Source organism: Microchirus variegatus, assembly GCF_963457635.1.
Source record: "Microchirus variegatus genome assembly, chromosome: 4".
Taxonomy (NCBI): domain Eukaryota; kingdom Metazoa; phylum Chordata; class Actinopteri; order Pleuronectiformes; family Soleidae; genus Microchirus; species Microchirus variegatus.
Genome location: NC_139805.1, coordinates 20,734,078 through 20,756,238, shown reverse-complemented (window position 1 = coordinate 20,756,238; position 22,161 = coordinate 20,734,078). Strand labels below are relative to the sequence as shown.

Sequence of the window (22,161 nt, the reverse complement as noted above, 5' to 3'; positions counted from 1 at the left end):
ACAACAAATCCCGAAAGTCCAGTGTCACATGTCACGTGGAGTCGTGTGGGTTAACCTGTGACGTGATACCTTGTCGTGTCGTGAGTGACACACACACACACACACACACACACACACACACACACACACACACACACACACACACACACACACACACACACACACACACACACACACACACACACACACACACACACACACACACCGCAGCGTTGTGAAAGCTGCTGAGCCGGTTTTTCAAAGTCTCCATGGCTGTAATAATAATAATAAAAAAAAACTAAACTTCCCAGTGTGCCTTGCGCCAGCTGTCACGTCCTTCTCTGTGGCCATGGCAGCCGGAGGCTCGCTGGGAAGCGGAGTGTATCTTTCGTCTTCTCGTCACCACCTCCCGTTTTTCCCCCAGCTTACGCGAGATTTGCAATAGACGGACTGGTGGTGTGTGTGTGGGATCATTTTGTCCGCCAGGCAACAATGAACAATATTGATATGAAATCTGCGTAAAGGTAATAAAAATATATGCGTCGATTTGAGAGAACAAGGCAGATGGCGTCCGGTTTTACGCCAGTGTTTGTTAGCTGTCATTAGCGGATGTTACTAGCCGCCTCCACTTTCCACCTCCAGTCACATCTGCATTGAGGTGCAGCTACGACAGAGAGACGAGTGTTAGCCCAGAGTGAGGTGGAGGTGTGTGTGTGTGTGTGTGTTTGACTCAGTCCAGGACAGGTGGGCTTCGGCATGACTCACCGCGTTGTCCATTGACCTTATCAAGTTATGTTTCTGTGAAACATGCTAACGTTCGAATAACTGGCTGTGAATACGTTACGTGTAAATACTGTCATTTGTCCCGAAATGGCTGACGTATTCTCTAGTACAGTTGTCTTTTTAATGTTCAACTCGGGCATATGACGAGGGCTAGGGAGGCTATGACCTCCATGTAGCCGCGTAGTTCAAGCAAATACCCAGGAAGTTATTCCATCATGCTAATCGAATTGGCTGCCGGTGATGTCAGTCTCCTGACAGGAGGGAGGGGGCCTTTCTTTTATGATGCTGTAGCTCTCTTTACCTGTGAAGTTTAGCAGCTGTCACGCAAATAACTGAGCATTGCCCTGATTTTTTTTTTCTCTCTCTCTTAATCAGTATCCTTTGCATCTCTGGAGGCATGTCCAAGAAAAGGGGCAGGTGAGTAGAAACGATGCTACTGTCACTACTGGTAGTTCTTCAATGTACAGAAATGTGACAGTGTTAAAGCTACACGACAAAAGCAATAATCCAGATGTGTTTGAATAAACGAAATAAATTCATAATTCAAAGGTCCATGGTGAAACACTTAAAGGGGCTTACTGGCAAAAATGTAATGTGCTACTCATATACAGTGTATATATTTAATATACACTCAACGAAAATATAAACGCACAAAGTGTCACAATGTGACAAATCAGAGTAACTATCCAAAAATAACAGTACAACTTTATCAATAAAGTGGCTTTAATTTGGGAGAATTAGGATCTATTTCAAAACAAAAGTCCTGGAGTAATGGCAGGAAGTACACAATGGGGGTCGATGATCCAAGTTCACGAACTTCAATAACATGTGTGTCCACCATTAGCCTCACGCAGAGCGGTACATCGGTGACGCATGGACATCACCAGGTTGTCGATCGTGGCCTGGAATGATCGTGAAATGGTGCACGTTCAGTTGTGCTGCCACAGCTGTAACGCTCAACCCAGCACTCATCATGCCAATGGCACGCTCCATCTGACATCTGTGGCATAACACGTTTTGGTGTGCCCTTTTATTGACCAGACCATAAAGAGTGTCTGTGTACTGGTCAATATTATTGACCACCACTCTGCCATGCTCCATGACTCTCGTCAGTTGAAATACTCACAATCTGAGATTGTAGTCAATAGGAGAGGCCATGTGACACTGGACTACTGGGTTTGACCAAAACAAATAATTCCATAAATAAATGCATCGAGAATCTGAGCAAATGTCATGACATTCTATTTTTGTTCACCATTTCAAGTTGGTGCGTTTATATTTTTGTTGAGTATATAATAAGTGCATTCACTTCAAAATACTTAAATTGTCATGTACTTCAGCCTAGAGTCCCTTGTCTTGCAGTGCCATGTTTCTACAGCAGCCCACACGGACAAACCAGACCGTGTGTGTTTTTGAAGCACTGCATAAATGATAAAATAATGGCATTCTCTCTGGAATACTGATTTTTACAGACTGGACCATTAAGTAATGTAGTAATATGTTTATTGTAGTAATATACCTTGTGATTTTATGTTTCTTTTGTGATATTCTATATGATAAAATTAGAGGTCGACCGTTATGGGTCTTTCTATGGCTGATGCCAAGTCTTTGAAATCAGAGCAGCTGATAGTCAATTACTAATGCCATTTTTTTTTACTATTTTGTAAATTTTCCTTTTCCTCCTCTTGATAAAGTATAACACTTTAAAGATAACACATAATACAAACCAACACACATTTAATCACTGCACATGCAGACATTGTGATGATGATGCTTACGTCATATATTCTGCAGCCCGAGATTTGACCTCAGTTTCAGGAACTTTCCTGGAACATTTCCAATGTCAGTATTTGATCATGTGTTATCAAATTAGGGAAATAACTTGTTTTTTCTATTTGTGTGAGACACCAAGTTTGTTTGAAACCTCATCCACTCTTCATACTGTTTCACCAGAAAGCGAAGCAGCGGGGAACTGAGTGACACACTAAGCCCAGACCCTAATAGCATTCTGGGAGTTCGTATTCAGCATAACTGGCGTGAGAAGGGAAATCAGAGCAAATGGAAGGGAACGGTGCTCGACAGGCTGAGTGTAAATCCTTCTCTCTTCATGGTGAAGTACGACGGCTTTGACTGCGTCTACGGCATCGAGCTGTTCAAGGATGAGAGAGTGTCCAACTTGCAAGTCCTGACGGAAAAAGTTGGTGAGTTAGGACAAGCTTTTATTTCCCTTCAATGTTTCAGTTTGTAGACAAATTTCCCTTGGTGCCTGTGTCTCCACAGCAAACAACAAAATCAAGATACCAACAGGGGCTGAGGACCTGGTGGGCAAAGCTGTGGAGCATCTGTTCGAAAAGGAGGATGGAGAGAAGAATGAATGGAGAGGCATGGTTCTCTCCAGAGCTCCCATCATGACCAATTGGTATTATATAACATATGAAAAGGACCCTGTTCTTTATATGTACCAGCTGTGGGATGACTACGCTGATGGCGACCTCAGGATTCTGCCTGAAGCAGGTACCAGTGATGCGTGCATGATGAAAATTCTTATCTTGATCCCAATGATTCACGGAGAAGGTCATGAGCAACCACGGTATGATGATAATTGGTTTCCTAGAGTAGACATGGATACCATGTGAGTTCACCAGCAGTATTTACTCAGACAAGTTTTCATCGGGGGCTTTGCCACCCATTTGCAAATAGGCAAAAATATGTAAAGCAAAGTAAAGTGCTTGGAGAGCAGGGATTGTCCTTTTTGAAGAGTCATAATTAGTGTTCATGAGAATATTTCTACCAAATTAAGTCTGGGGCTGTTTTGTAAATTGTGTTGCACTCAAACATTCGTTCACATTAGGAAAAAAAACCCAGCATATTTTAATTGCAGTCTTAGGTTTTTGCACTTTTTATTTTACAGTTAGTTCTGATTAAATATATAGCATGGATTTTTTTAAGTTTTGGAGAAGTTTGGAAAACGTTTTTCTGAGAGTATGACAGTATAATTGGGCGAGTACTCGGCATTCTATTCTATTTATTGTCATCAGCTGATAGCACTTACATTTCTCACAGATACATTTCCCAGACTTGATAAATGCTGCCGTCACTAAAATTATTAGATATTTTTGGATTACCTGTTTCCTGTATTTTCATATGAAGTATTTAATTATGCAATTGTGCATATAATTTATTTTTAAAATCCACATCATACTGTTTATTTGGCCACCAGCTGCCCTGACTTCTAAAGATTGTCTGCAGCCATAGAATAATAAATACAATTGAATTGATACGATTGTAAAACAAAAAAAAAAGGTTTTAGCTAGAGGGGGAATGATGCCTCGTATTCCTCAGTTCTGTACTACACTGGAAGTCATTTTTTGCCCAGAAACAAAATCAGATATTAAGTTATTGTGTGTTTGAGTTTTCTCTCCCTCACTTGTGTCGTGATGTTTCGTACCTCTTCAGAAAACAAGCACCTGTTGCCTGCGGACAGGAAGCCAGGAGAAGAGACGGAGAGTCTGGTGGGGAAACAAGTGGAGTACGTATCAGACAAGGGCGTGAAGAGAACTGGCCTGGTCATATACCAGGTCCCAGCCAAACCCTCCGTCTACTACATCAAATATGATGATGACTTTCATATCCATGTGTATGACCTGGTCAAAACCACCTAGAGCAAGTGGACACTCTCCTGTCTCCCCCTCTTTCTCCCATCTGCTTGTGTTCCACTCATTGTTACAAACTGTTCTCCGAAGCCGTGGGTGGCAGGGTTGATGAGTTATTAGGCTTTATTGTTCAGAAGTGCAATCTTTTTCTTCTGTGTGTGTAGCAGAACTGTAGCACTGCTATGCTTTGCTATTGTGACTGTTTTATTTGTGCTGCTTTACTTTTGAATGTCCCATATAATTTTACATTTAGACAGTCCCAGATTTAACTGCCCAGCAGCTACAAAGTGCAACTGATACTACATTGTTGTCTGTAAAGTACTCACTGATCTGTCCTCAAAGTAATTATGTAATTACTTAAAAAAAAAAAAAAAAAGCTGCTTAAACCTACAGACAGCTTTCTTTGGTTAAAAGCTTCTGCATTAGATGCCTTACATGGAGACATCCATTTAATGTAATGGCAGCTACTTACTGTATTTATACTGTATCTAGTACTGGAATGGGTTGATAAAAGCAGCCCTCTAAAGTCACCTTAACGAAGCCCCTATAATTCTTGAAACAATAGAGAATAATTATTCTCACGTGGATATATACCACTACACTTCCGAACCAAAACTGCAGTATCCATGACTGTGTAAATTATCCACATTTTCATGCTGGGCATATCCCCCTTTTTTTGCCTCAAGGGAAGGTTTCTGCACAAGTTCCAAGTCAGTTTAAAGCAGGACAAGGAACATAAGAGTCTTTGTTTTGCCCAATAAGATGCTAAATTCCCATTTATCCAACACAAATCATCAAGTGCCTTCTGGCTTGTCATTTTTGCAATATTGTACATACTGTATCTTTGCCTCTTAATGGCTCTTAATGAACCTTAATATGTGAAGGCTGCTCTTGGGGTTTTCATTCGGAAGTGGAGACGCACTGACAGCTTGAAAAAGGTTTTGCAACCATTCATTTATAATAGTGCTGTGTTTTGCTCTTAACGCAGTATTACTGTCCTTTAAATTGAACCCAAAATCATCATTGGTTTTATAATCATACTGCTGATTTTGTGGGGAGCACTTTAACTGTAAAGTTTACATGTTTAGGTTCTGCTATGACGTTTCCCCCAAATATTTAGAGTGTGTAAAAAATGCCTTGTTATGTTGCCTGTTGTGATCATACAATACCACAAACATCTCATCAACACACTACCAGTTTTCAAGTGTGCATAAATTATAAAAAGGTTAAATCGACTGACATAACACTGCCTGCTGTAACTGTCTCACATTCTTGCAAACATGACATATATGCTTGCAATATGGACTTCATCCTCACGTGTGTCAGTACGTCATTCTCAGCCTCCCCCAAGTCATTTGGTGTAAACTAGTCAATCGGTAGGTGTACTGTTATTGTCATTGTTTAGCTGTGAGATCTCTGCATGCACCATCTGAGCAGAGTGCCTGAAAATGTTCAAACTTTGACAGCGGAGAAGTGACCATGTGGCCAGAATTAGTAGTTTCTTCAAACTACATTAAAATATAGCTAACACTGTACCTCTGCCATCACTGGGGCCGTGAAGTGTTCTTGTGTCGAGTGGAAATACAGATAAGCGTGTACACTCTTCTCCACCCTTTTTTCCTCCTGGTCTGCAGCTGTAGCACCATCAACAGGTAATTTGTGTCATTGTTATTCTGTCATGAGGAATAAAGATTTTTGCACATTTCTTCAGTCATCTTTTGAATACACTGCTACAATGTAGTAAACGGCACTGACTCAAACTTTAGGATTGATGTATTTATCACTAAATACATACAACAGACAATTTGTTACAATATTTGGATACTAACTTAAACTACTACTTAAAAATAAGGGGACGTTAAAATCACTCTGTACACGAACAAATAAGTATACACAAACTGACAGAACTTTTTAAACCACTTTACTTTCTGTTTTTTTGCATTATTTACAACTCAGCCTTTTTCTTGTGAGAGGCCAAAAACTTGATATTTCTCAAGTGCAAGAGTGAAAAACATTAATGAATGTCTGGTTGCCCAATGTTCCCGTTTACTTGGTGAGATCTTTCAGATACTGCACACCCTGATACGAGTATTCGGTTGCCTTTGTCGGCGCCTCGGAAAGAGATGAAATCGTCCACCGCACTCCTGCAATAACAAAACGAATAAAGTTTCAGGCATTCAAAACACATGAAATATCTATGAAGAATAGTTTGTTTATAATGATAACAGTAGCATTTATGTCTGTTGAAATTGACCCAGACTTAAAGTCTGCACAGGCTTAAAGACCACAATCCATTGCCATACTGAATTAAAACCCACAATCAGAAAAAGAGCTTTGTATTCATTCCTCACCAGAGTTCCATGTCTGGACAGGGGAAAATTCGATCTTCGGCATGGTTGGAAGCTGAGCCTGAGGAGAGATAGTGTACATTATGACACCACAGAAGCAAGTACAACAAGATACAGAGGTCACAGTAACTATGTTTAACATTCACTATGACTTCAGGAATAAACATATAATACAGTTTTATAATATTATAAATAACCATCCATTAAAAGCTGTGGATGTAAAATATAACATGCAAACTGTTGGATCAATTGCATTAATAGATGAGCGCTGGTATACCTTTGTAAAGAGTCACATTTCTATTCTAATGACATAAAGGATACAAGTTGATTTGTTGAAAATGAATGGGCAATGTAATGATCCATGATTAAACAACAAAGTCTTATATAATGTATTTGAAAAGAAAGAAGCTCCTCATTGTTGTTCTGTTAAAATGATTGTTTTGAATAATATTGTTGATCCTGGCAATGTCGTCTCTAGCAGTAGTTATCCACAGAAATTAAAAATACCTACAATTCACCACACATAACTCAGACATAAATAAATGCTACTTCTTTGTTAGGTTAGTGTGTGTATGTATGCGAGTGTCATCTGTACCTCCAGGCCAAAGTATTTCATCCAGTCCTGTATTGCTGGAGGTAATGCAGCCTTTGCCTTGTCCAGGGCCACTGATCCCTGCTCAGTACTTCCCAAAAGACCAGAGTCACAGACAATATACAAAGCTCCTCCTGCGATGGTCACCTTGGTAGCCAGTCTGAGGAAAAAAACATAACAAAGGGAATAAGACTGTTGGCCAGAAATACATACACCTGTATCAAGTCAAAATGGAAAGGAAGCACGAGGGTACGTTTATTATTAGTATTATTAGTATTATTATTATGATAGTGCGACACTTCAGAGTGTCCTATGCTTATGTTAGCTACATAGCCCAAAGAAAGAAAGAAAAAGCTCTGCGTCTACGTCAAGCTGAGAAAATACAGATGATAATGTGGGTACATTACTGAGCAAAGTAATTAACTAACTACCCGGGAAGAAACAAAGGTGTCTACAGGAGACAGCTGGGGTGAATGACAGTTAGCATAGCGACAGCCAGGTAGCTAGCTGGCTAAATAGCTACAACGACCAATAAGTCGGGGAATTATGGGCACATTTTTAGATTGCGAAATACTAACTTCACCAAGGGCAGAATCTTTGGTGCCATGGTCCACGCTGGTGTTGTTTGTTTCTTCGAGCAGTTACTCCACGTATGAGATGGAGTGAATGCTAACAGATGCGCAGCACTGAAGGACAACTGAGCCCACTGGATTTGTGTCAATAAAGTTGTCCATTCAAAAAATGGCGATAATGTTATTTGAATGCGCAGATTCGTTTCTCTCGTAATTGTTGTGTTTGTATCAAGAGTTCATTATTTTTTGACGTGGTAGTTTTTAAACTTATTAACTTTTAGCGGGGTATTTTAAACACACAAAACACAACATTTAAAAATAATTTAACATTTGAAGCGTTGACATTCAATAATTAGGTGTAATACTGCCACCTACTGACAGGAGTGTGGACTCGTAACCACAAACTGTAAAGAAAATTGGAATATATAACCGCTTACATGCATAAATTGTTTATATATTTTTTACACGTAAATGTTTTATAATATACGGGGAAAAAAAACTCGTTTTGGTTTTTAAAAAAAAATAATTTTCCCCCTGTTTTTCTGAGTAATTGTCCTGTTTTTGTAATGCATGCTTAAAATGTACCTACTATTTATTTTTATTTTCTTTTTTTACTGTCGAGGTACTAATGTTAACCTATGCCTAAATGCATACATAAATGGATGCAGGTGATCAAAATATATATTTGATTCTTGCACTTGCACATACTTGGATTGTAATAAAAACTCTAATATAACTATTGTATTATAATGTGTTAACTTTTTATGTATTGTCTTGTGATTTCTGTATAGTGTTGTATTATGTACTTTTTTTATATGTTTATGATGATGTGTCCTTTATGCAGTGCACATGATGCACCCGCGCAGAGATGGAGGCAGGTTGTTCAAAGTTGAGCAAACAGAGACGCATTAATGTAACGTTTGGTTGAACAGGCTTTTTGAGTCATATGGGGTAGAACGTTGAAATGCATGTCACCATAGTAATTCAGAAAATTCTTGGAACAAATTGAAACAATGCACTGTGTCTTGGGTTATAAGTTTATCTCCATGAATGGAGATGATAAACTGAATGACTTAAGATAAATCAATGAAAAAGTCATTACACGGTGCAATCATGGGTTTTAATAGGGGGAAAAAAAATATGATTTTAAATTTCTTCAAGCCAAGATTTGTTTCTTGACCATTCTGATAAACAAGGTGTGCATTAGAAAGGATTATGTACAGTTAAAATGTTAGTGTTTTCCTAACTGTTACTTAGAAGGTGATGTTTTTTGATGTGTATGTGTGCAGTGCATATGTTCCTTTTTTATAATGTATTATACTTTATTATTATTTTTTTCTATTTTTAGTTTCCTAAAATGTTAAATCTTGTACCACTTGCATCTTTAATGAGGCACACTGGATTATTAATCTTAGTCAGACTACTTGACCTTGGGCCTGGTGTAATGGCTTAGGGCTTTTTTTCAAAAAAGGACATTTTTATATACTGTTGGGTTTAATTTTGCCTGTTTACTGTTGAAATTTGGAGAAGAAACAACGACTTTGGACAAGTGTGTACAATAAAGAGATTTAAGGGAAGCTCAAACGTAGTGAGTAGTTTGTGACAGCATGTGATCTCCCCTTTATTCTGCAGAGCACGGCCCCTTTTTACTTGTAAGGAAAAGTTTGTCGTGAGACTATAAACCGAGGGAGTATTCAAATGTTGTTTACTATCGAAGGCTGAACTCAGCACTTGGTAATCAATCTTACGAGATGGGAACATTTACAAAAATCCTGTTAGCGAGTGTATGTGTTGGTTTCCTCGCTGTCAAGTGGACTGAACCTACTTTTGATGCAGGTAAGGCTCACTGAACTCTTCAGTTCAGTTTCTGCTTAGATATCAAGTATTTTATTGTATGTTGTTTAGTGAGATTGTTTAAATAGCCTAAAAGAAGTCAAAATTCCCTAAACCAAGAACAGTAATATAGGTATATAGTATATTGTCTTGCTATAATGCACTGCTAGGGAATAATTTTCACAACTGAGAGTTAAACAATCTGGATCCATATATTTCTTTGAATTTTTAACGCATTTTAGGAAAGAAACTGTATATGAGACTTTACAAGGAAACCTTAGATTAAACACAGTGTGTTTTGACATCTAATAGAACAAGCTTTAGTGCTCCACTTACTCTACCATCACATGGCTTTGAAATTCTTAAACTTTTGGCAGTATATAGTTTTAAGTGCTTCTTGTGATGGACCTATTGGATATTTATAATAAGGTGTTTATGATATGCTGTCAGACTCGATGTCCCTACATTTGCTATAAGAAATACGATTATCGAACTGCATTTCTATATATTGTATATATTCTCTGAATGGTTTTAGCTTCCGTCATAGCTGATTTTATTATCTTGGATAGTATAATGTCTCCGGTGCATGTCCATCTTCACCTGCAACCATGCTCCTATTTGCGTGAACTGTCGATGACATGGTGTCTACACCCCAATACACTCTGTGCGTCATCATTTGTTTGACCTAAATGGGCCAAAATGGATCATGAAAACCAGCTATTGAGACCATAAAACAGCTGTGAAATGAAGCAGGACGTGCATAAAAAATTTACTTCTTGTTGCACACTGACGGTGAGTAATTACATGTTTATATACTGTTTTTATTTAGCCTGTTTACTGTTGAATCACGGAGAAGAAACAATGAAAAAGAATGCATAACGGAGCCAGATGTAAATGTTTGGGTGGTGGAAAACTGTGCCTAATGTGTCTGCACAAAAGTGTGCACAATATAGAGGTTTGTGGAAGTTAAAGGTTTGGGAATGGGAGTCTCAAACTAATTGAGTAAGCTTTCTACTTGTGACTGAGGCTCTGTCAGTGTCCTTTTCACAAATAATGCAATTATATGGTTTGAATCGGAGAGCTTCTATTGCAGCTTAATTAAGAATTTAACATTTGATTTGAGGACATTGTGCAACAATACTTTACTGTTTCGCAGCTAAAGACATACAAGGGATGCATTATCATGGTTTTGTCTGTAATCGGAAGCATGTTTCACTGGAGGGGGAATAAATGTGACTCCATTTTTAAGGCAGGTTCAAATGGGTTTTGTGTGTCAGTGGGATGAGCAAGTGATGCAGTGAACAAAGCAGTTTCACTTAATCTGGCTTGTAACCTTAAATAACCGAGGGAGGATGTTGACTAGATAATGTTAAAAGGGTAACGTTCTACCAGGGCTAGGGGGGGGAAGCTGATCCCCTCTTCTTCAAGGAGACTCCCTCTTCTTATTATTATTAACCACCAGCAACACATAGAACAAAACATTGGCAAAGGTTTATTTAAAAAAAAAAAAGAAATAAAAAAATGTCTGCTGCCATTCTGGCTGTTTGTGGCTGGAGGAAAGTCCAGTGCAACTGGGATGACTTGAGCCTTCTGTGCAGGACCAGGATCCACCTACAAATCATCTGCACACAAGGAAAAGGGAAAGCAACCTTGTGTGTGTGCATGAAATGAAACGTGAAATTACATGTGTGTTTACATGATTATGTTTCAGAATCTCTCAAAGGTGCCAGGGTATTGGTGACTGGAGCCAGCACAGGCATTGGTGAACAGCTGGCATATCATTATGCTCGCTTCGGAGCCCAAATAGTCATCACAGCAAGGCGGGGAAATGTGTTACAGCAGGTCAGTGAACTTCACACTGTTTTTCTGCAAATATTTAGATGCTAAAGCCAGTTCTTAACACTATGAGTGTAATATGATAAGAAGCACAATGATGGCACACACATATCAATATAAATTAAAGAAAAGAAAAAGAAATAAAAACCAAAAAGACAATGTCATACAAAAGCACATATTAAAGCAAATACAATAAAACAGGGAATTGGGGATTTGAACAAATAAGGGCAAAGATGTGTGTGTTGATTTTGACTAATTACCATGACAATAAGAAATCACTGAACCTAGAAGAGAGTAGTGATTGCAGATAACAAGTGCTGTGGAGCACGAGAGAAGAAAACGAAGACAACCACAAAGAAGACAGGAAGGAGGAGAAGAAATAAAGGGTGATTAAATCCAGAAGGCGATTATGCAACATTACAGATGCCAACTGTCATTAAGGACCACTACAAACTAAATAAATGGGGTTTTTAAAAGTGATTTAAAGGAACCCACTAAATCTGCGAGACATTTCTCCTCAGGCAAGCTGTTTCAAAGTCGAGGGCCCTGATGCAATCTCTAATCTCTGTCACGTTTAGATTTAAGTCCATGACTTTGGAACGTACACAGAGAGGCCCCACCTGAAGATCTAAGGCTGTGAACGGGCTCATATAGGATCAACGAAGCTGCTGCGTTGCTTCAGGCACGATGCATATGAGCTTTGGAAGTGATCAGAAAAAATCTTAAATCAAATCTCAAATACACAGGGAGCCAGTGGAGAGAAGCCAGGATTGAGGTGATGGGATTTGTCACATTTAAAACCAGTAAGAAGCAGTAAAAAAAAAGAAAAAAAAAGTGACAACCAGTTGTGACGTCACACAAGGGTTCGTAGCTGGAGAAAGACCCAGAGCATAGTGAGCCCTCAACATTTATACCTGGGGAACATCCCTTTCAGATCTCTTTGTCTGGGAAGGGGTCTGCCCCTCTAGGTCGTGCTTTCACACCCCTTTGTCTACAGAGGTATCCTGCAGATGTTGTAGTTAGTTTTGAATTTGAATACACAAAAGTACCTGATATTATGGAGTAATAGTAGTATTATTATATTTGATGTTAGGAAAGCAGTGTTGGACAGCTGTAGCTCTGAGACAAAGACATTGAATTTACCATTAAAGGCATCACAGCTTTTAATGGATTTATTTCTATTTTTCCCTCAAAATAGTAAAATAATTTACAAAACCGACCTCATGTGCTATTGAAGAACAACTAGTGATTGAGACTATTAAATCCTCACAATCTTTCTTTTTATTCATGCTATAAATCAAGTGGCACAGGGGCTCATTTTCCATAATCCTGGAGTCAATGGAGTCTATGGTAAAAACCTGTAAAATATTGTGAACACACCTGGAAAACAGACTGTGTATGGGTTATCATGCAGCTGATACAGATGGCTGCAGTGTGCACACACACTCCACTGACCATTTACGACACAGTGGTCGAGATAGTTGCGAGTACAAAGTTCCCTGGGTCCTCCCAACACCCCAACTATCAAAGCAAGACAGATGTTATCTGTTACGTCCACTTTCAAACAAATGAAATAAGGAAACGCACATGAATAAATGATGAAGCAAAGAACTTTTTGCAAAAACAAAACCCCCACAAGTTTAAATGTGTGATTCAAGCAAATGAAAACAGCAGCTGCGTGACTGTGAGGGAGACAGAACAAAGACTGATGCCCGAAATCAGTGAAAGCAAAACAAAACTGGGCCTGACTAACGGCTATTCTAAAACACCCTTGAAACAATAAAAGGCTAGTCTAAGTGGCCCTTGAAGAGACTCTTTAAAGTCTTTTGAGAATATTTGATGATAATAAAATGCTGTGCAATATGCTGAGGTTACCCTGCTCCCCCGCAGGTGGCGACACTAATTCGTTTTTTTGTCAAGAAGCTAAAACACCCAGTGTGCCTGTGGGTTTTCTCCAGGCACTTCCTCCCACAGTCCAAAAACATGCAGACGGGCTTATTGGACAGTCTAAATTAGTCATACACTCTTAGAAATAAAAGTGCTAAGTAGAACCATGTAAGGTTCTTTGGCTAGTCCTCATAGGAGAACCCCTTTTGGTTCCGGGTAGAAACTTTATAAAGGTTCCACCAAGAACCCTTTTAAAACCCTTTAATCAGGAAAGGGGTTTTAAAGAGTTCTCTGGATCAACATGGTTCTTACTGAAACCATTAGTGTTACCAAGAACCCTTGGAAAACAAATGGTTCTAGGTAGAACCTCAGCCCTTGTAGAAGAACACTTTTGGAACCATTCTTTCTAAGAGTGTATATGAGAGTGAATGGTGATTTATCTCTGTATGTTTGCCCTACAATGGACTGGTAACCCGTCCAGGATGTACACCGCCTTTCACTGTGTGTCAGCTGGGATTGACTCCAGCCTCTGTGACCCTCATGTGGAGGATACATCGGTAGACGATGAGTGAGTGAGCAGCACAAAGGCCTGCTCTTTAACCTGAAAGTAATAAACAAACTTGGCCATGTTACTTATACACTTTCTGTGTGACCTTATCCTTTCTTGGTTTCTAGTGTTCCTTGGACAGTAAACCCCATGCCGTGTGATCTCTTTCTCACAGGTGGCAGAGAAGTGCAAGAGTTTGGGAGCCCAGGAAGCGCTGTACATAGCAGCGGACATGGGCAACGACTCAGACCCCGACAAAGTGGTAGATTTCGCTTTGGAAAGGTTTGGCGGATTGGATTACCTGGTTCTCAACCACATTGGGCCAGCCCCCTTTGGCATGTGGGAGGGAGATGTAGAGCACGTCAAGTGGCTGATGAAGGTAAAGCAGCATTTTGGTGAACCATCAGCACATTAGGGTTAACCCTAACCCCTTACCCCTAACCCTGAGGCCAATGTGCTGATATCTGTATGTGTGTGTTGAAAGGTCAATTTCTTCAGCTATGTGCAGATGACATGGAGAGCATTGGAATCTCTTGAGCAAAATAAAGGATCGTTGATCGTTGTTTCATCACTTTTAGGTGGGTTTGACACTGCATATCTATTTCCCGTTATGAGACAAAACCATGATACTTGTATAGTATAAATCATTGTTTAAATGTCTTTCAAAAACAGACTTTAACAGTTAATAACTAGTTACGAATGCGTCACAGGTAAACTGTCAAGTCCCTTTATGGCACCATATTCCTCAACAAAATCGGCCTTGGATGGTTTCTTTGGATCCCTTTTTCATGAACTATCGATTAAGAAAAGCAACGTGTCCGTCACCATATGCACACTTGGGGTCATTGATACGGAGGCAGCCATGGCCAAAATTGGGTAAGTTAAAACAGCATATTTAGCAGAGCAGTGCTGACTTGTGTAGCTTTTTAAAGACGGTGTTGTTCTGTATCTTCATAGGGATCTGACTATTATCCCAGTATACCCGGCCTCAGATGCAGCCTTGAACATCATCACTGGAGGAGCAAAGAGGACGGCAGAGATCTATTACCCATGGCCCACCTACATTGCGACCATAAGCAAAGACTGGTTCCCTTCTGTCACAAACTTTTTTATGCAGAATGCCATAAAGTATGATCCATGATTATATATCTGTGGTTATCATCCATGCCCTGAAAAGTGGATTGATTTTATGGCCAATAAAGTAGGTAAATTTGGAAAGTAAAGGACAGAGTTTGAGGGGTGGGTATCGAGCATACAAACATGCAGTGATTCTAAAACTCCATATTTTCTGTAGAACAAAATCTCATTAATGTGTGAATGTAATTGTAGAAAATGTGATTGTAATTACTCATAATGGCCCAAATATAGTAATTATCTCTCTCACACACCCTTTTTTTTTGATAAATTTGCATTATTGTGAATTGTACACATTGACTAAGGAGTGGTTTGTTATAGCCTAACTGGTGCCATTTACAGATATGTATTTTACTACTTTTTTTTTTTTTTAGCGTGGAATGAACATATAATTCACTTAGAATCATGCTTTTGCTGTGAAATAAACTTTAATTTTCAGCCAAATAAGCTCTAATGTAATGTAGTTAAATGAACTGCCAGATGTAAATTTCACTGAACAAACTTAAGCATATCAGTTATGTAAATGTGATCAGTGATATCCAATGTTAAATATACAAATGGAAAATACTTTTTTTTTTTTCAGTTTGCTAACCCATCCCAATGTAATATTGTAATGTTAGCTGCCTGTAATGATTTATGTATATAAATACCATATACACCAGCTGTCGATATATCTTTGTCATTGTCTTCATCAGTATGCAAAATACCCATTAATAACCGGGGGGGGGGGGGGGGGGGGGTCCCATCTCCCATTTGTTGCGCAATACAGTTTCACCACCCCAGGTGCCACCCTGCAGTATTTGCTATCTTCCCTGTCAGATGTGGGCTTGTGTGGGCCTTTTCCACAGCGCCATTTGGAAAGCAATTATTAAAACATTAAACATACACAATTAGAAATAAAATAATTGACATTTTGTCTGGCTAAAAAGGATAAGAAAGAATGCAAAGTGTATTATGTATGTAGATAATATATATGCATATATGCAAAACTGAAATTACAAAAATCTTTAGGAAAAAAAAACATGCTTTCCCATTACACTGTAACATGTTTAGAACCCCCCTCAAATTTTGCATTTTAGGCTTTCAGGGGGTCTTGAGTGTTAATCTGGGGGGGTCTAACCCCCCCAGACCCCCCTGTATTTTGCACAGTGGTCTTCATCCTCTTCCTCTTGTGTTAGAATATCTTTTGGTTCAGGAAAACCTTTATTCTTCGTGCGAAGAGGGGTACGTTCATGGGGGAATGGAGGGATTGCAGATTGCAGTTTGATTGATGCGTCAATATCCAATTATTTGGTTTGGGCCTTTCAATGTGATTGGATTGTGTTTTTATAGGGGCAATGCATTCATTGATTGGCTACAATCAGGGTGTGAAGAGGATTTTAAGCAATACATACATTTAAAAAAAAAAAAAAAAGCAGTCCTATATATTTAAATCTCCCTCAGAGTTTTTTTCCCGCACATATTATTAATATCAGATGTGACCTTAACCTCCACTTCTGAGCCTAACACCGCCTCTTATCTGAAAGACACGCCCCCTAATAACGTCTTGGGCAAAAAATGTGTTTGGAGGTGAAGCTTCTCAACTGTCATTCTTCTCACTTTAAAGAAGTTCATGACACAAGTGTCTGGACTTAAAACGAAGGACTGAGCTCACTGTACTGTACATTTAGGTCACGCCATGGGAACGTATGCAAAGATTGTGATGGCGAGTGTCTGCATTGGTTTCCTTGCTGTTAAGTGGAGCGCACCTACGTTTGACTCAGGTGAGTTCGTGACGTTTTTGAAGCTCAAACCTAAACGAGTGCGCACTCGTTTAAGTTTTAGCTTAAAGTATGCTTTATTTGTAACAGTCTGACGTCATTTGTGCTTGTAGCTACAGTAAATGTCCGTATGAAATGTCATTTCTGCTACGGACTTACAGTAAAGGTGGACAGATATTCAAAATATTCAAACTTCCGGGATTAATACAGTTAAAAATTAAAACGTATGACACAAGTGGTGGATTTCTCCTGCCACAGTAAGGTAAACAATAAGCCACAGCCTCGTTTTCTTTTAAAAGAGACGTCGTCCAGTCCGAGTTAAACACTGCGTTCAGACCAGCATCCAATAAAGTGAATGCAGTCGCACTTGAGCTACTTCACTGTAAACTAACAAGTCGAGCCGCCCTACTTCTGCTTTTCAAAATAAAAATCATAACAAACCCCAATGTAATTTACTCAGAAATGTATCTATTTGACTGTCTACATTTATACATTTAAACGTATTGTAAAATACCCAACACAGTAAAATTAAGTGGATTTAAGTGTTATTAACCCCTCCAAAATGTTATTAGCGTATGGTTTTAATACCTTAGGACTGATTTTAGGAGTAATTCAGGGACAAAGTTCAGTCGAGCGAAACAAAAATGGCCAGAGGTGGAAAAAGTACTAAAATATTGTACTCAAGTAAAAGTACCAATACTTTGATGAAATATTACTCAAGTAGAAGTAAAAGTAGTCACCTGAAAATGTACTCAAGTAGAAGTAAAAAGTAGTTCATTTGAAATGTACTTTAAGTAAAAGTTACTTAGTTACTTTGCATTGGGTGTGAATCCAAAACTATTTTGGAGCTCACGCACCCGGCGCAGCACAGGATATTACGTAAAATCCTGATTATAAATTGTACTTAAAAAAAACAAAATACACAATAAAAGTATTCAATACAGTAACTTGAGTAAATGTATTTCGTTACTTTCCACTTCTGAAAATGTGATTATTTGTCTATCTTTTTCAGGTGGTATAGATTCCACAAAATGTATTAGGACTTCATGATTGTAGTCTTACTGCACTGAACACACACATTTTATGGAGTACTTTTACTGTGTAGTTTTGGACTAATCCAGTAATCCTAATAAATGTTGTTGTATATTCAACAGGAGACCACTGAAGTGTGGCGGCGTTTAAGAGACACTACTGAATAAAACTCCCCATAAATGATGAAAATGTATTTTCCCCAAATAGATATATAATGATTGTATAATATACATATAATGCCTTAAAGTCAGCTGAACACATTCACCAACATTGTAGGACCAAAACCTTTTGCCTACACAAACAACTGCAGAGAAAAGAAGCTAATTGCCGGTATTTGTTTGTTTTCACTATTCAGGGTTTGTTTGCACTATTCAGTGCAAATAATAGTTTGCACTGAATAGTTTATTTGCACTGAATAGTTTGTTTGCACTATTCAGTGCAAACAAACAGGACCTAAACCTGTGTGTTTGCACTGAATAGTCACATGATATCAGATATGAAAACACTGTTTTCAAGTAAAAGACGCAATCGTACAGAAGGTCCAATAATTATCTGCAGGTTAAAGGTCCAGTGTGTAAAATGTAGTGATTTTTGTTGTTTGTTTGCATCATAAACCCCCATTTTCTAAATGTGAAATGCACCCTTTGACTAGTTTCTTTATTCTTAGGCTATAAAGGGCTACATTATCCTGCTGACAATGCAGTTTTGCTTGTTTTATCATGCATATTTGGGGGGAATAAAGGCATTCGTATGAAGCTTCATTTTAATGCAGGTTCCAGTTCAAAGTAGTTGACTAGCAGCATAGTAAAGGCACACATTTGTGGAATGATGACACCTGCCTGGTTCAGCAAGAAGGCTGCCTCGATAGTTACAGAGGAGAATGATAGCTCAGCTGTCATCTCATCCCTGTTGGGGAACCAGTTTTATCACTGCAGGACACAACCACAGCCCTGGGCAGAAGACATATTGCAGGTCGTTTCTTTTTCTTTTTTTCTAAAGTTTGAGTGCTGGAACAGCACAGCTCTCAGAAAACCACAAGCACCGATCAATATTTCAGCTTCATCCAATTAAATGTGCAGGACCAATTCTATCTTTTATGTGCAATCCTTTACACTATTTACTCTGTACTTATTATGCCTAAATATACACTTTATATGCTAGTTGCACACTATTTATTATTCTATTTTTACAGCGTTTAATTTACTTTGACGTTTCCTAGTGTTTAAAATGTATGTAACACTTGTTTTAGTTTCTTAGAGTTAATAAACTTCAAAGAGGCAAATAATAAGAGTCTAAATGACCTGTAATTTGATTTTGAGAGGACTTTGACTGGTTTATCTTATAAAGTTCTGCATGAAACTGCATAAAATGATGCATTGATACATTTTTCCTGAACATAATTTCAATTCATTAAGTAGTGTTAATCATTCCCAAGTTCTTTTTTGACTGGCAATTAAAAAATTGCATGAATTTGTTTCAGAATCTCTCAAAGGTGCCAGGGTATTGGTGACTGGGGCCAGCACGGGCATCGGTGAGCAAATGGCATATCATTATGCTCGCTTTGGAGCCCAGATAGTTATTACAGCAAGGCGGGAAAAGGTGTTACAGCAGGTCAGTGAACGTGACAATATTTACTTCAATATCATGGATGTTCATGTCGAACTGTCGAGCCATCACTCATCAGGGTACACTGTATTTCTAAGTCAGTTATAACTTTTTAGCTGGTGTATTTAGCCCTAATACAAGTGAGCAAAGCATTTAATGTATAATAACAATTATACTTGTCCTTGTACTTTGAATTTGACAAGATTGGGCTCTTCCACCTGGAACTAAAAAATGTGACTTTGGTGCATTCACACTTCCACTGAAGGCTGTACACTTGTGATTAGATCACCTGAGGTCACACATATTGCCAGGTGTGAACGAGGCTTGACATACTCAATGCATGCACCTATTGGTTGAAGATAAGATAAGATAATCCTTTGCATTTACAACTCTTAAGAGATTTCCACATATATCGTAGTATTGTACAAAACAATATATTCTGCTTTGTTAACCAATCCTATCGTTCAAAAACTCACACCAATATGATCAACGAGGATGCATCCATGGATGATTCGGTGTCCGCTGCCCTGCATTTGGCAGCAAAACAAGGACTTACTGTACACCACAGGAAGTTGTTCATGTTTAGATTACCAGCTGATTGGAACATTTATAGCACAGCAGTTGAGATAGTTGTCAGTACAAAGTTCCTGGGGCTGCACATCTATAATAAACTGAACTGAAAGACCTCACCTCTCATAACCCAACAGTGAGGCCAACTATTTATTGTCAATGTGCTCATAATTGCATCAAAACCTTTCTTTTTGACCTTGGTTTCTTGTTTTCTTGTTTTTTTTGGTGTGTGTATATTATTTTCTGTAGCTGCCCTGGACAGTAAACCCATTGCTTGAGATCTCTTCTCACAGGTGGCAGAGAAATGTATGAGTTTGGGAGCCCAACAAGTGTTTTACATAGCAGCAGACATGGGCAACGACTCAGACCCTGAAAAAGTGGTGGATTTCGCTCTGGAAAAGTTTGGTGGACTGGAATATCTGGTTCTCAATCACATCGGCCCGACTCCCTTCAGCATGTGGAAGGGAGATGCAGAACATGTCAAGTGGCTGATGAAGGTAATGCAGCACTTTAGCGAACTATCAGCACGTGACACAAGGACAATGCACTGAATTCTCTCTCTATGTGCGTGTGTGTGTGTGTGTGTGTGTGTGTGTGTGTGTGTGTGTGTGTGTGTGTGTGTGTGTGTGTGTGTGTGTGTGTGTGTGTGTGTGTGTGTGTGTGTGTGTGTGTGCATAGGTCAATTTCTTCAGTTATATACAGATGGCTTGGAGAGCTCTGGACTCCCTTGAGCAAAATAAAGGATCAATTATCGTTGTTTCGTCACTTTTAGGTGGGTTTCTATTCCTCTTCAATGGTATAATGTTAATAATACTAAAAACGTGGAAATAAAACATGATGCTTTCAGAACATAATCACATAATATACAATAGAATGTATGTGTAGGTAATTAAAAAATAAATATGATAAAATAATTATGTATTTTAATAATGATGTTTCAGTAAGAGGTCAGCTAATGGACAATATACAGTATGATGCTGATATGTTTGGCAGATTTCCTTTTTTTTCTCGTCCATGTGTTAAAACATTGCAGTTTCGTATTAACAATTGCATAATTTGAATAAAAATGTGTTGAACAACAATTATAGGGTTAATTTTAAATAACAATAATGTATGAACTAAATGTGTGCAGAATCATTCTTAAATCCTATTTTCTCCCAAATGCTTCACAGGTAAACTGCCAAGTCCCTTTGTGGCACCATATGCCTCAACAAAATGGGCCTTGAATGGTTTCTTTGGATCCCTTTACCATGAGCTGTGGATGAAGAAAAGCAGCGTCTCCATCACTATATGCACACTTGGACTGATCGATACTGAGACAGCTATGGCCAAAGTCAAGTAAGTCAAATCAAAAAAGCGTTTGGGCACTGTTGATATTTCTTGTGTAGGTTTCACTGTGTGTGTTTTCCACAGTGAATCAGTGCAGTGTTTGTCTGTATTCTAGGGATCTCACGACGACAACAGCGTATCCTGCCGCAGAGGCGGCTTTGAACATCATCACTGCAGGAGCTTTGAGGGAGGCGGAGCTCTTTTACCCCTTTTTCACTTACATTCCGGCTGCAACCAAAGAGTGGTTCCCTTCGATCACAAACTATTTAATTCGGTCCACCTTCAAGTACATCCCATGAAATATGTATGCGTGTTCATGGGTTATATGTTGATATATTCTATTTATATTTTTAAAAAAATAACTTATCTTGTAAAATGTTTTTTTTCCAAGATGAAACACATCACAAAGAAAAAATAGTATTGTTTTTCAAAACAGCCAAAAAGGTATTGTAATCCAGAACTATACTGGTGAGGGGTGTTAAATTGTAATTAATTATGCACATATGCAAGTAGTATAAATACTGGAAATTAGGTACTAGTACTTAAGTATTACCTTGCATGGCCACATGAGGGCAGTAGCACTAAATCAGTGAAGTGAAATTGCCTCCTTCCTACAGGAATCAGTGAAGTCATTCCCTGTTGAAGGAAAAACTAATTTGGTGCTCATTTTGTTCCAAATAATATATTATATTAAATATAAT

The 22,161-nt window shown here is 38.6% G+C and overlaps 4 protein-coding genes across 4 annotated transcripts; 3 read left to right on the top strand and 1 right to left on the bottom strand.

Annotated features, from left to right (window-relative positions):
* The first annotated feature begins 408 nt into the window (after positions 1–408).
* On the top strand, positions 409–6,030 carry LOC310926029 (spindlin-Z-like). The gene is made up of 5 exons (XM_083888128.1): positions 409–503; positions 1,138–1,179; positions 2,716–2,963; positions 3,043–3,276; positions 4,219–6,030. Exons 2-5 carry the CDS (start codon positions 1,160–1,162, stop codon positions 4,422–4,424), a joined length of 708 nt encoding a protein of 235 aa, XP_083744254.1. The 5' UTR covers positions 409–503; positions 1,138–1,159; the 3' UTR covers positions 4,425–6,030.
* Positions 6,031–6,320: 290 nt separating this feature from the next.
* Positions 6,321–8,071, bottom strand: micos13 (mitochondrial contact site and cristae organizing system subunit 13). Its single transcript, XM_083888766.1, has 4 exons — positions 7,934–8,071; positions 7,359–7,515; positions 6,767–6,824; positions 6,321–6,559 (listed from the first exon to the last, which is right to left on the bottom strand). Exons 1-4 carry the CDS (start codon positions 7,960–7,962, stop codon positions 6,462–6,464), a joined length of 342 nt encoding a protein of 113 aa, XP_083744892.1. The 5' UTR covers positions 7,963–8,071; the 3' UTR covers positions 6,321–6,461.
* Positions 8,072–9,678: 1,607 nt separating this feature from the next.
* On the top strand, positions 9,679–15,171 carry LOC310926121 (hydroxysteroid 11-beta-dehydrogenase 1-like protein; the record flags this gene model as incomplete). Its single annotated transcript, XM_083888222.1, has 6 exons — positions 9,679–9,763; positions 11,472–11,602; positions 14,206–14,409; positions 14,515–14,608; positions 14,741–14,906; positions 14,988–15,171. 6 exons carry the CDS (start codon positions 9,679–9,681, stop codon positions 15,169–15,171), a joined length of 864 nt encoding a protein of 287 aa, XP_083744348.1.
* A 1,671-nt stretch (positions 15,172–16,842) lies between these two features.
* Positions 16,843–21,759, top strand: LOC310926120 (hydroxysteroid 11-beta-dehydrogenase 1-like protein; the record flags this gene model as incomplete). Its single annotated transcript, XM_083888221.1, has 6 exons — positions 16,843–16,927; positions 19,437–19,567; positions 20,425–20,628; positions 20,810–20,903; positions 21,304–21,469; positions 21,576–21,759. The coding sequence occupies 6 exons, from the start codon at positions 16,843–16,845 to the stop codon at positions 21,757–21,759; spliced, it is 864 nt and encodes a 287-aa protein (XP_083744347.1).
* Positions 21,760–22,161: the final 402 nt, after the last annotated feature.